Genomic DNA, 12961 nt, shown 5'->3' with positions numbered 1-12961 from the left:
TCCGACTGACTAGGTTGTTGTAAATCGAGGAAAAAAAAATAATCGTGAAAGAATATCTATTCCCAACGAATTAGGTTATGAGAAATTGGGAAAAGAAAACAATCACGAAAGAATAACTTTATACAACGAACTACCTCGAACCAAAATGAGGAAAAGAAAAAACAAAAAACAGCTAAGGGTACAGCCTCGATGGCTCAACAGATAGTGACAAAAGGGTAATTAATTCATGCATGTGAGACAATAAATCAAGAATCTTTGTTTGGTACTCTTTTCTTCCATCGCAAGCATTTGAAAGGTTCCATTTTTTATTTTCTAAGCAAAGGGCAAAGCGTGAAAATTGCAGACCCTTTTGTCACCCTTTTCCACCACACAGAAAAGCCTCGTTTTTGGGTAATCAATATGCAGCCTTTCTACTGCAATTATGTACCCTAAAGTCACAACTATATATTATACTTTATTCGACATATATAGTACAAAATAAACAAATCAAACAACGATTAGCTAGAAACTATTAATGTTTGCTTGTCACACTTTGAGATCATGGGAAAATTAGGGTCTCTGGCCTTATATGAGTGGTAAATCTTGTGGGAAGAACAAATTAGGTGAAGATTGTGAAAAGAGGTGGTGACAATGGCTTAACAAAATGATTGGGCTTTTCAGTTGACCAAGAAGTCATTTAGGTAATTTGTCAATTTTGATTTGAAATCATGACCTCATAAGGTTCGTTTGATATCTCTATTTAATTAAGGTATCAATATATATTAGATTTTAAGTTTGTTATAGAGGTTCATATTTTTATTATAACTAAAAAAATTATAAAAAAAAAAAACTGTACACAAACACCGTTAGAACATATATATCTCGACTAACAACAAAAGTATAGGAAACTAATAACACTAACAGAGAACATTGAAACTCTAAGGGCAAAAGCCTCAAGAAAACTATAGATTATCTAAGACAACGAAGAAGTGTCATAAATGGACCAAGACCAATCTCTTCATAAACAAGGGAAAATGAAGAGTAGAAAAGTGTATCAAAACAACATTTTGTATTAGATGAGCAATTAGTCCATCGAACACTCCTAAGTATGAAAATATCAATTATTGTGCTCACATCATATGTAGTAGACCATCTCCTGAAGAATAAGCCGGTTTCCCACATGTCCACTCAATTTTCTAGAGACCCAACACACTTATAGAGGTTCACATTATCCCGTTAAAGGAAATGATCAAAAACCAAATATAATATTCACCGTCCCATTAGTTGTTAGGATAAGGGTTTTCTAGAATTAAGTTGTATATTTTCGCACATATAATAAGCCAAAAGATTAGTTAGAAAAAATTAAAGGAAATAAAAACAAAAACAAAGAACAATTATGCGTAGGAGGATAGATCAACATGTTGCCACATTCATGGTACATAGGGTGTCAAGAAGAATTGAGATGAGTTTTGCTGTAACTCTCATTGTTTGGTTAGATTGTAACTCTCATTGTTTGCCACATTCAAATTATCATACGTCTCTGTCATGTATTGCTGATAATTGTTATTACTTTTTTTATTAAATCAAAACATTTTAATTCATATTGTTTCATCTAACGAACTTTTATATGTTTTCAAACCCTTTTAGTTTACAACACAAGTTAAAGTTGTAAAATGATCTTAGGACGGTTTGAGAGAGTCGTTAATCCTAATTAGTTTTCGATTTTAGTCTTTACGTTCTATTTTTATTGTGGATTTAAAAAGGTAGAAATTGATCATATTGTTTGACGAGACCTTATTTCATGTATTTTTAATTGGATTGACTCAGCTTGTTAAGTTATAGGTTGATCAAGTCAAGTTGAGTTAAGATAATTCGTTTGACATCTCTAATGAGAAATAAATCAATATTGATATTTGTTAAAGATTAATGTGAGTGAAATTGAAAGTGAAAATGGAAATTAAAAAGCAAAAACAAATTTTGTGCGTGTTCAAACGTAAAAATATTTTAAAAACAAAAATGGGTAATCAAATAGAATTTTTTTTATTTTTATTTATCAAATTTTAAAAATAAAATTTAAAAAAGTGTAATCAAACCAGCCCTTAATAATTTGGATCTAACAATTAAAAATATATCGTAATAATTAAAATTCATGTCATTTAATCTAATAAATATTATGATATTCGGATTTAAAATTAGCTTAAAAACTAGCATCTCTAGATTGGTGATTTTATCACTATAATAAATTATAATATTCAAGAAGATTAGTACCCTATGTAACATAAATAATATTATATGTATGTGATAAAAGGGTGAACCGTCATGTACGTATAAAAAAATAAAAAAAAATTAAGGGAAAAGTTATTGAGTAACATTTGATGTTAACTGTTTGAATTTAATTTTTTAGGTACAATTTTAAATAAGATAATAAATTTAAATCTTATTAACGTAATTAATTTTTATTTTTTTGTCGGATCGAAAGTGTGAATACCCATATTACAAAAAAAAAGATCTATTAGGTGAATCCCTAATATGTAAGTAAAATTAATTATAACCCATTTCACTCACTCACTCACTGTTGAGACACTTGGGGCCAATTGATTGAGACACTTGGGACCAATCGATTTTCTGTTTGTCAAAAGGAATATTTAAGGGTCCCAATTGCGCAAGCTTTCCCCCATCTTAAACAAGCCTTAATTATTCGTTTATGATCATATGAATGCAATCTTAATTATTTATTTACTCGACCTTAATCATTGGGATTAAGGAACCCTGTCCACACTAATCCTCACACAAACAGGGTTCCATCTGGGTGCTTAATCACTATGATGTAACCTCTACACTTGGAACTGAGCTTCATACATTGAACTAGAGCAAAGACACATTTGTGTGATTATATGCACAACAACAATCACTCATATTTATGGCATAAATATTACAAAAATTTGACTTTTAAATAGCACGTGAAGAGAGAAATTTGTATATAGAATTACGTCTTAAATCTATGGGCAAAGACATCCATACAAATAACTTGTAATATTGATTAATGATGATTTTTGTCCTTAATATATAGGAGAAAGTTAAATCTTATGTCTTAATTATTCTGCATAATTATCTTAAGTAATAGAACACAAAGAGATTGGATGGGAAATGGTCGGTCCAATCTCTTTTAAAGGAGCATATTCTATACCATTACTAAAGTTCTTACAATCAAGGTCTTATAAAAACAAAGCCCTTTCTCAAGAGGTCAACCTTATTCGACGTGAGCTCTCACCTTATTTCACTTAAGCTGATCTCTTATAAGAATTTTCTTAATTTAGCCTCTATAATGTGGTGATAATTAACGGGATCTTCCATAGATCTACTCAATCTTGTTTCCTCTAACCCTGATCATGACAGCAATTCATTAAACTAAACTCAGGCACAGTAACACCAATGGTAGAGTTTAATACTTTTACCAAACTTATTGAATCACCTTTCTATCCGTCCCATTTCCATCTATAAACCCTACCTAGAATTTCTTCATATATATATACATCTATTATTTTCAACAAACCTTTCCCCTTTCTCCAAGAGTGCAACCAAAGCACTCAAAAGCTATTTATCATGACCTCTTCATCAAATTTAATTTGTCTATGGTCCTTTGGACTACTAATAGTTTTGCTGACTAGACCAAATGGACTTACCTTATTGCTTCATTATTGGCCCTGGTCACTGAAGAAGTTATCCGTGTACTCTACTGTGCCATCAGGCTAGATATACACACACACACACACATGGAGGACACAGTTGAAAACTGAGATGGGCCATGCAGTACTCGAGTACTGCATTTCGTGGAGGACACAGTTGAAAACACAGTATCACCAAAGAATACCAGCAACTGGGAATTGAACTTTGTGGCTACATATGATCATTATTTCTTAATTCTTATATTGGGATTGAGCAAGGAGGAGGACAGTTTGTGCTGTGGGTTGGCTCTATTATGTCCAGACCAAGAGCTGAAAATGACCCCCCCTTAAAAAAATTAGAACTTTAGGTCACTACCCAATTAATTTATTAGCTAGGGTTTATCCCAATTAATTAAGTGCATCTCTCAAGATATATATATACAATTAGAGTAATGTTACTCACTGTCCTATTAAGCAGCAAATACATTAATTTTTTACATCTTGTTTTCAACATCTAAAACTATTTTAGTGACTAATGATAAATATATGGTGCTTTGATTCATCTAATAAACCAATAAAATTATTGTAATGTTATAAACAAGAAATCATAAATATATTTTATCCAAAAATAATATGCATTTATTGTTACTTAAACATTATTATTTTTAATCAACTCTTAGGAATAGCACAAACAGTCTATTGCACATGTTTAGGAGATTGAGATATTAATACGTTGTGAGTTCAATTATGCCTCTATGTGGGACTGTGTAATCACTTATGTTTATATTATAGATGAACGGTGAGTTTTAACGAAAATGATATGATTTGAACCAAATGTTGTCTGTGATTAGAAATATCTCGAGTTTCTATATTATCAAAAAAAGATGTACCCTTAATCATTGAGTAAGTTATAAGTTAGGTGAGAATGCATGTTTTCAAAAGTTTTTTTTCTTTGGGATTTTTGTGAATTCAAGTTCAAGCTTGGTTTAGTTCAAATTAACTTTAAGGACAAAGTTTAGGTAATTCATTATTGATTTCCTATTAAATTTATTGTAACTTAGTAAATTCTATGAAGTTTTAGTACATTTTAATATTTAATAGACCAATAAGACACGAAGGTGCATGTTATTTAGACTTAAGAATTAATCAACTGAATTTCTCAATCAATTTTCTTAATTTCCAAACTTATTGCATTTTTAATGATATATATATCCAAGTTTAATATGGTTTCATGGCAAGAAACTTGCAAATTAACTAAAGTCCTTTAAATAAGTAAATAAAATCAAATTTTATTAATTTAAAATTAAGTCCTTTAATAATGATCAGTCTTGTCATTCAAAAGAGGAAGAGGACAGAGCCTACTTAATAATTTCCCTAACAAACCTCAAAGCTCCCGTGGCTGGCTGGGCCTAAAGACCTGATCCAAGCTTCTTAGGTAAAGCCATCATCAATGGCTGCAATTTTGTCTACTTGTCACTGTCTCTTTGGGGATGACATGTCTAATTAACACGTTGAATGAGTGACACGTACGTGTACTAAGGTGACCAATTAATGCCCCCTTAACTCGATTAATGATTCACAAATTATTCAAGAACATAGTAAAGTGGTTAATTTAGCCAACCCTATTTAAATAGGGTTGAGGAGAGAGGGAGAGAGAGAGATATATAAAGAGAGAGAGAGAATCAATTGTTGAAAGAAGCCATTCTTGTCTTCACAGCTGCTGCTCTCAGTCTCAGAGGAGAGATACGAATATTGCAGCATTAAAAACACAAACCCTAGGTGGGTCCCTTTCTCCTCCGTTGTACGGATCTCCTCAATAAATTCATAACCTCATTGTACTCCCCCTTTGATATCATCCCTTTCCCAGGGCTACCTACGCCCCCCCGCCCCCCACTCTCTCTCTCTTTCTGTGGTTTATATATATTGTACGTACACAGAAACCAACGGTGATCTTCCTCTGGCAATGGGCATGTAGTTGCAGACCTATAGCTCCTCTGTTTGTGTGTGTGTATGTGTGCGTGAGAGAGAGAGAGAGAGAAAGAGATGGGGCATCACAAATGCTGCAGCAAGCAAAAGGTGAAGAGGGGGCTATGGTCACCAGAGGAAGATGAGAAGCTCATCAACTACATCTCTACCTACGGCGGCCATGGTTGCTGGAGCTCAGTCCCCAGACTTGCAGGTTCACTACACACACACACACACACACATATATATATATATGCTCTTCTTCGTCACTCTTAATTTCTTGGCTTCTCTCTTTCTCGGAGGCCATTGATCTATATATTTTGCTGCCATAACAATGAGGTGTTAATTAAAACTGTTGGGGGTAATCTGATACCCTTGTAAGAATCGGATCACCCACTTGAGATATAGAAGTTAAGAAAATTTAACGGGATCCGACTCAATGTCTACTTCTACGATTATCGATCTAACACGAAAGCACATACGTATATTTTCACAGTTATATACATGTATGTAGATTTTGGGGCAGTATATATATGTCTTGTTGGTGCAGGTCTGCAGAGATGTGGAAAGAGCTGCAGATTGAGATGGATAAATTACCTTAGGCCTGACCTTAAACGAGGGAGCTTCTCTCAGCAAGAAGCAGCTCTCGTCGTTGAGCTCCACAGCATTCTAGGAAACAGGTAAAGGATAAATTAATCTTTAGCTGTTCATTATGGGTTAATTTTTCTTTTCTGTTCTTTCTCTCCACATTTTCATGCAAAAGGAAATTTAATTTTCTTGTTCAGATGGGCTCAGATAGCCAAGCACCTGCCCGGAAGAACAGACAATGAGGTGAAGAACTTTTGGAATTCAAGCATCAAGAAGAAGCTCCTCTCTCATCATCATCATGCTCTCTCTGGTCTGGCCACATTTCCTAATTTCACTTTCTCTCTAAATGCAAACCCTAGTTTGATCCCATGTCCAGTAGGACAGAAAGACCAGGTTTACAATCCAAACCCATCATCTTCGCTACTTCTTCAAGGCTTTGATATTATCGATCATGGGGAAATTCTTAAGATGGACCAAATGATCAATTTTGATGCCAATTTGGCTCCTAATATTCCTGAGCCTCCAATCCCACTGCCTCTAGACCAAGCTTCGTATAATTACTTCTCATGGCCTCTAATGAACCAAAATGTTCTTAAACAAGGGGAGAGCTTCATACTCACCGAGGCTGCCAATCCATATGATTTGCCCATTGTGCCAAAGCTCTGTGAGATGATCAACTGTGCCATGCCATCTTCATCTCTCTCACATGAAGTTGATCCGATTACAAGCCTTTCATGTCTTCCATCCGGGTCTAATCCAGGTGATCTGCACATGCCAGCAGCCAACAGCAGAATCGAGTACATCAACGCGATAATGTCATCGCTCCCATCGTCGTCCTTGTCATCCTCGTCGTCCTCGTCCTCATTGTCACCATTGCCATCCAGCCAATTTGCTGCGAACCCTAATCTTCCCGCAAGCTTGGAGCCTTAGCTAGCTAGGCACCATGCTTATGTTTGGTGCTTAATTTGGGCTATATATATATGGTGGTTAGATCAATTAATGCTGTGCATTTAATTGTGAAAATTAATGTTGATTCTACTCAAGGAAAGCCCAACCCAACTCCTCCTATATGGAGATTGTTGAAAAGTCTATATGTTGTTAGTAGGAGGATATGGTACTGCAATGAGGAAGAATCCTTTGTGTTACTGGAGAGGTGGAGCTTGTAAGCTTAATTAAATGCATGTCCCTTATTTTCCTTTGTATCTAAGTACTCTATATTCTGCGCTCTCTCTCTCTCTCTCTCTCTCTCTCTCAAGTTGCCTTTGGGTGGTGGGGACACTGTCATGCACTTTGGATTCAAGTTGGGAAGGTGTTAGGGACAGAGGGATCTTACTGTTTTGAAGCAAAGTAGCTGCAGTCTGAGCACAAGTATCTCTAATCAAGCTAAGGAGGGAGAAGGAAAATGAGCAAAAATCATGGCAACTTAAAGCCAAGATCGATCATTGGTGCTCCTTTGTCAACCGGGAACACCGCTATGTGAACGGAATAAAGTTCTTTTAAAATATTTTTTTTATCAAATATATATCCTGTGCCATACATGAGATCCTTTTGTTTCAAACTGATTAAAGTAATGATGGATATATATATATATATATAATTCCCTACAACTACTAATGGATATTGAGTATGCTTACATTGTTCTATTCACTGGGAATCTGTATATATCCAAGGCTTTCTTTGTGGGCTAAAAGGCTTCTCCATTTGGGTGTCTCTGATGAACTATATATCCAAGAAGCCAACAGGCAAACAAATCATATATTTTTCTCCATTTGGGTATGGTTGCTAGCTATAGTTGTTGTTGCACTTGATAATTGACCCAACAATAGCCACTGTTAATTTCTTAGAATGGAGATTAATGGTGATGTTCAAATTACTGGATAGCATGGCTTGGAATCCTCAGAATCTACTAAATTTTTGAAAATTTTCTTTTTATCAACTTCACTTAACAACGCCCAACTAGCCTTAACGCCCAACATTAAGGCAAATTAAGAGCATGGTACAAGCAGAAGCACATCTCTGAAGCCAACACAAGCTCCAGAAAGAGGACAGGAAATAAGAGCAAACTTGAGAGAGAGAGAGAGAGAGAGAGAAAGAGAGTGAAAGAGATGTTTAGCATCAGAGGGCCACTAAGGCCAAGGATTGCCAAAGAGCAAGTAGCTACAACCTGGGTTGATCTAGCTAGGGCAAGCAGAAGCAGATGGGCACACACAAGCACAAACCACTAAAAGTCTAAGCTCCTCGAGAGACGTTTCTGACTGAAGAATGGAAGCCAAAATCCAAAAAACACCAAGCCTTAAGAGCAAAGAGAGGATGGAACCTCTAAAAAGAAATCAATAATTTCACATGAAGTTTCAGATTTAAATAACGGGTCCTTGAACTGGCAGGAGTGTTACCCATCAACGGATCTGTTAAGTGAACAAATTTGGTGAAAATATAAGGGCACTCCAAGCCAATGTGCGAATAACCACCTATACTCTTATAAGTGACAACATTATTATTAGCCTCTTTTGCCCTCAAATCCTGTTCAAGCATGGTGGGCATGGCCACCCAAGTCCCATGCGCCATGCTTCACACAACCCTTAAAATTCGAAACCTATATCTCTTTTCCCTATTCAAACCTAACTTCTGCTTAGCTGCCACCTCTGGGGCGGGTTGCTAACCTTTCATCAAAAGGGAGCATATATATATATGTATAAACACATCGGTGCCTTCATGACAAAAGGGAGCTAGCTAGGTTGCACTTTTACATATATGAGCCAGAGAAAAGGAGAGAGCAATCTGAATCTAAAGAGTGGTCATAAGATATGCATATATATAAGCATGCATATGCAGTGGGATGCAGCAGAGTGGCAGTGGCAGTGGGAGCAGCAGCAGCCATGGCCACAGGGGGAGGGGGGTGACTTCTTGTTAATTAGTAAGGGCCAACAATCAGGGAACCAGTTTTTGGCATCTCAAGCTTTTTCAGTACAGTGCTCGATGCATCTTAACTCATCATATATATGTGTGTCTGTCTTTATACACCATGATCACTACTACTGCTAGCTTATGTATATTTATATGTATATATGTATCTGTCTACAAAGAGAACACTCACGTGCATTGATTACTATTCAACTAAAATTTTCACTAACACTCTGTCTAAATTGAAGTGAAAGAAAATGAATTGATAATTTTGGTGTTGCTAACATTTGCATGCATGCCAATATGTCAACTAGTTAGACTCATATGATAGAAACTTGTTGGTGTCAGTGCTATGTATTGTCGGTCAAACTATTCGGTGTACCTCGCAACTAAATAAAAAGTTAGTTTTGAATGGTAACCATAACCTCTCTAATGGGCTGGTAAGACAAAGTTAGACCGAGTATATATGATGAAGAAGGTAGAAGAAAGTAAATGTGAGTATGACTAAAATTTCTCTTCTTTTTTTTAACATAAAAATTGAGGAGTCTCCAATGCAATAGTCTTTGGTCGAAGTATCCCACTCTCTTTATAAATCACAATCAGTTATATATGGACCAACAAATCGAATAAATAAGTAGCAAATAGAAATTCGAGCCTTGACTCCATAGATATATGCATGCTATCAATAATTACATAAAAATAAATTTTATCCCTCAACATTACTATATTTTAATTTTTTAAATGTATGGAGTGAACTATCTGTATTATAAAATTAAAAATGTCTAAAATTTCAAACATATGGTGCTGGTCATGCTTGTCACCCTTACAACTGTGACCTAATTTTATGGGAAGACCAATACAACAATGATAAATAATGATGACTTATGAATTATCAACATGCCCGTACAAGTGGTACTTATTAGTTATTAGCATCATTTTATTACTAGCTAGCTATCTCCATCAGTTAGTTGAATTGAACACTATGGGATATATTTACCTATTAGGAATATTTATTAACCAAAGATGTCCACTCTCCATGTGAATAATGGACACGTCAAACAATTTCATTTCATTCTATATCATTGAAAAAGATATTTGATGTTTGTCTTTGCATATAACATTATCCTTGTTTAGTAAATAGACTTTTTTTAGAGTTCAAAATATATGGATTGGAAAAGATAAAATATGATAAATATTTTAGATTTATTTTTTTAATGTGTTTATTAAATTTATTTGATGATCATTGAAAAAGAAGTAATGTGACTTCTTATATGATATTTTTCAAATATATTTATCTCTCTCCTATTCTCCCTCTCAAGATAAGTATATTTTGCACTTTACAGATAAAAAAAAGTGACGCATATGACTTCCAATGTATTTTAAAAAATTTAATAAATAATTTAATAAAAAATTTGGAATGTTTCTCAGTCTTATCTTGACCATTTCATATCTTAATTCAAAAAACATTCAAATTTTATCTTGATTCAATCTATCTTACTCATTTTAACAAATGTTACCCAAATAAATTTTCTTGATTATTAGAGTTATAGTTTAGTAGTAAGTATTAACATTGGTTGAACTTAAGGTCTCAAGTTCGATTCCTATAAAATCGAGGTATTAAAGGATTAGAAGCGAGTAGCTAGTAATTATATGAAATAAAAGATATGTAGGGTTAAGTCTACCATGATATTATATATACCATCTTCATTAATATAGAATAAAAAATAAGATAACCCATAAATTGAATGCTCGTCTTAGGCTATCTCCAACAGTGCCATCTTTAGCTTGCCAAAGCTATATGCGGCAAGAATTTTCCAAAAATTGAACTCCAGCAAAGCTCGCTATCACCATTTTTTCTCTCTAAATTTTTGACAACCTTGAAATGCCGCGTCAATGTTGGCGATTAAATTCTTCTCGCTATCTCTCCCCCACCTCCCCAACTGCCCAAGATGGAAAGAGAGAACTAGACGCAACAACTTTGTTCGGCTGGAAAAGACAAGTTGTAGATGACAGTAGTGGCGAAGACGATGAGCAGCAGCTGCAGATCTAGCAACGGCGTCTTTTTCGGTGGTTTGTGATTGATTTTGTATATTTTATATTTATTTTTGTATTATATGATTGATATTGTATATTTGTGTCTTTGGTTATTGAGTTGTGTATTTGACTATTGATTTTGTATATGTGTATTTGATTATTGATTATGTATATGTGTGTATCTGATTAATTTTTATATTTAATTATTTATTTTATATATGTATATATTTAATTATTTTGTGTATTAAGTGTTCAAAGATAATAATAAAATTTTATAGTAGTTAAAATATATATATAAGGTAAAATAAATAAAATTAATGTTTATTGATAAGAAAATAAAATAGGCGAGTAGAAGAGAATAGCTAGGGAGTATTATTGGAGTAGACACAATTTTTTAGACAAAATCAGAATAGAAAATGAATTGTTTATAATATAATAGGGAGTGTAATAAGGAAACTTGTTGAAGATAACCTTATATTAAATAAGCTAAATTTTATCCATGTATTATATATATATATATCAATGGTCAGCCTAGTATTTTATCATATTTTAATTGAGTTGGTATTAAACAATGTAGTTATTAGAACTCATGTTAGGATCCAATTATATACTTAGTGCAGTTATTATACTTAGTGTCCCTAGAAGGGAGACCTCAAAAAAAAAATGGTACATTAGGAAAAGGACAAAGATGCCCAAAAAGATGTCGAAGAATGAGAGAAACACTAAAGGAAGGAGACAGCGGACACCGACAAGAGATAGGGTCACTAACAAGAAGAAAGAGACTAAGAGCAAGAGGCATCAGACACACAGGCGGCGGTGACACTACTCTTTGATTGTGCAGGACAGCGAGAGAGAAAGAAAAAGAAAGAGTTACGATCGACTGCGTTGTTGTCGTTTATCATTTAGGGCCTCACCAATTCTTAAGCCGACCTTATATATATCTGTTCAAATATAGATAATAAATTAAATATATAATATACTAAATATATTTTATATTTAACATTATATATTAAATCTTATGTATTTAATATAATATTTTTCTAGCAAAACTTTTATATATTCAATTAAAAATAAAATATATTATATGTAATAGTAGACATTTAACGATTACGTTCTCCTTAATATTTAAATATGTTTCTATTGTATATAATATATATTAGAAATTTAATTTAATTATATATATTTATTATTATCTATATCCAAATTGTTTGAGTAATTAAATCTATATTTAATATCAAACCTTATTAAATATATTAGATCTAAGTTCGAACACTCGTAAAGGAGGCAAATAGTCTATGAAATTGCACATTTGTAGATTTATTTAACTTTATACTTTTTATAATTTAAACGTGACATGTTACGTTACTTAATTTTTTATAAAAAAAAATAAGTAAAATAAAAAAAAACTAATAAAAAATTAATTCTAAATAATTTAAATTGTTACATGAATAAAAAATTAGTTCAAATTAATACTTAAACTTTAAAAATAGGTCAATTTCATATCTGTTAGTTTGACGAATAGCAGTTAATAGAAATTAACAATCCACGAATGACAAATACTAAGTAGATATCACTTTAAATTTGTAAGTACTAAATTGAGAAAAAAGAAAAGATAAATACTAAAGTAGATATTTTGCTTATAGTATAGCGATCAAATTGGCCTATTAGGCCTATTAAACATTAAATGGCAACTAAATAAATTTACAAAATAATACAATCAAATTACACCAAACACCCTCCATCTCTCCTCTCTTATCTTCTCTATTTGGCTCGACCAAGACTAAACCAGGTTCAATGCATGATCGTTCATCAATTGAAAATAGAGAGAA

General features: G+C 33.3%; 1 protein-coding gene across 1 annotated transcript; it reads left to right on the top strand.

The window, feature by feature from the left end:
• The first annotated feature begins 5333 nt into the window (after positions 1-5333).
• Positions 5334-7634, top strand: LOC127794539 (transcription factor MYB24-like). Its single transcript, XM_052325715.1, has 3 exons — positions 5334-5823; positions 6160-6289; positions 6395-7634. The coding sequence occupies exons 1-3, from the start codon at positions 5688-5690 to the stop codon at positions 7125-7127; spliced, it is 999 nt and encodes a 332-aa protein (XP_052181675.1). The 5' UTR covers positions 5334-5687; the 3' UTR covers positions 7128-7634.
• The last annotated feature ends 5327 nt before the right edge of the window (positions 7635-12961 follow it).

This window comes from Diospyros lotus, chromosome 2 (assembly GCF_014633365.1).
Source record: "Diospyros lotus cultivar Yz01 chromosome 2, ASM1463336v1, whole genome shotgun sequence".
Lineage (NCBI taxonomy): Eukaryota > Viridiplantae > Streptophyta > Magnoliopsida > Ericales > Ebenaceae > Diospyros > Diospyros lotus.
Note: the sequence above shows the minus strand (reverse complement) of the source record. Positions and strands in the feature narration are given on the sequence as shown.

What these genes read in the sequence shown, in the direction of transcription:
- LOC127794539 (XM_052325715.1), top strand. Translation starts at nt 5,688, where the DNA reads ATGGGGCATCACAAATGCTGCAGCAAGCAAAAGGTGAAGAGGGGGCTA. An exon ending in CTCAGTCCCCAGACTTGCAG is followed by an intron (nt 5,824 to 6,159) that starts GTTCACTACACA and finishes TTGTTGGTGCAG; the next exon opens with GTCTGCAGAGATGTGGAAAG. An exon ending in CACAGCATTCTAGGAAACAG is followed by an intron (nt 6,290 to 6,394) that starts GTAAAGGATAAA and finishes TTTCTTGTTCAG; the next exon opens with ATGGGCTCAGATAGCCAAGC.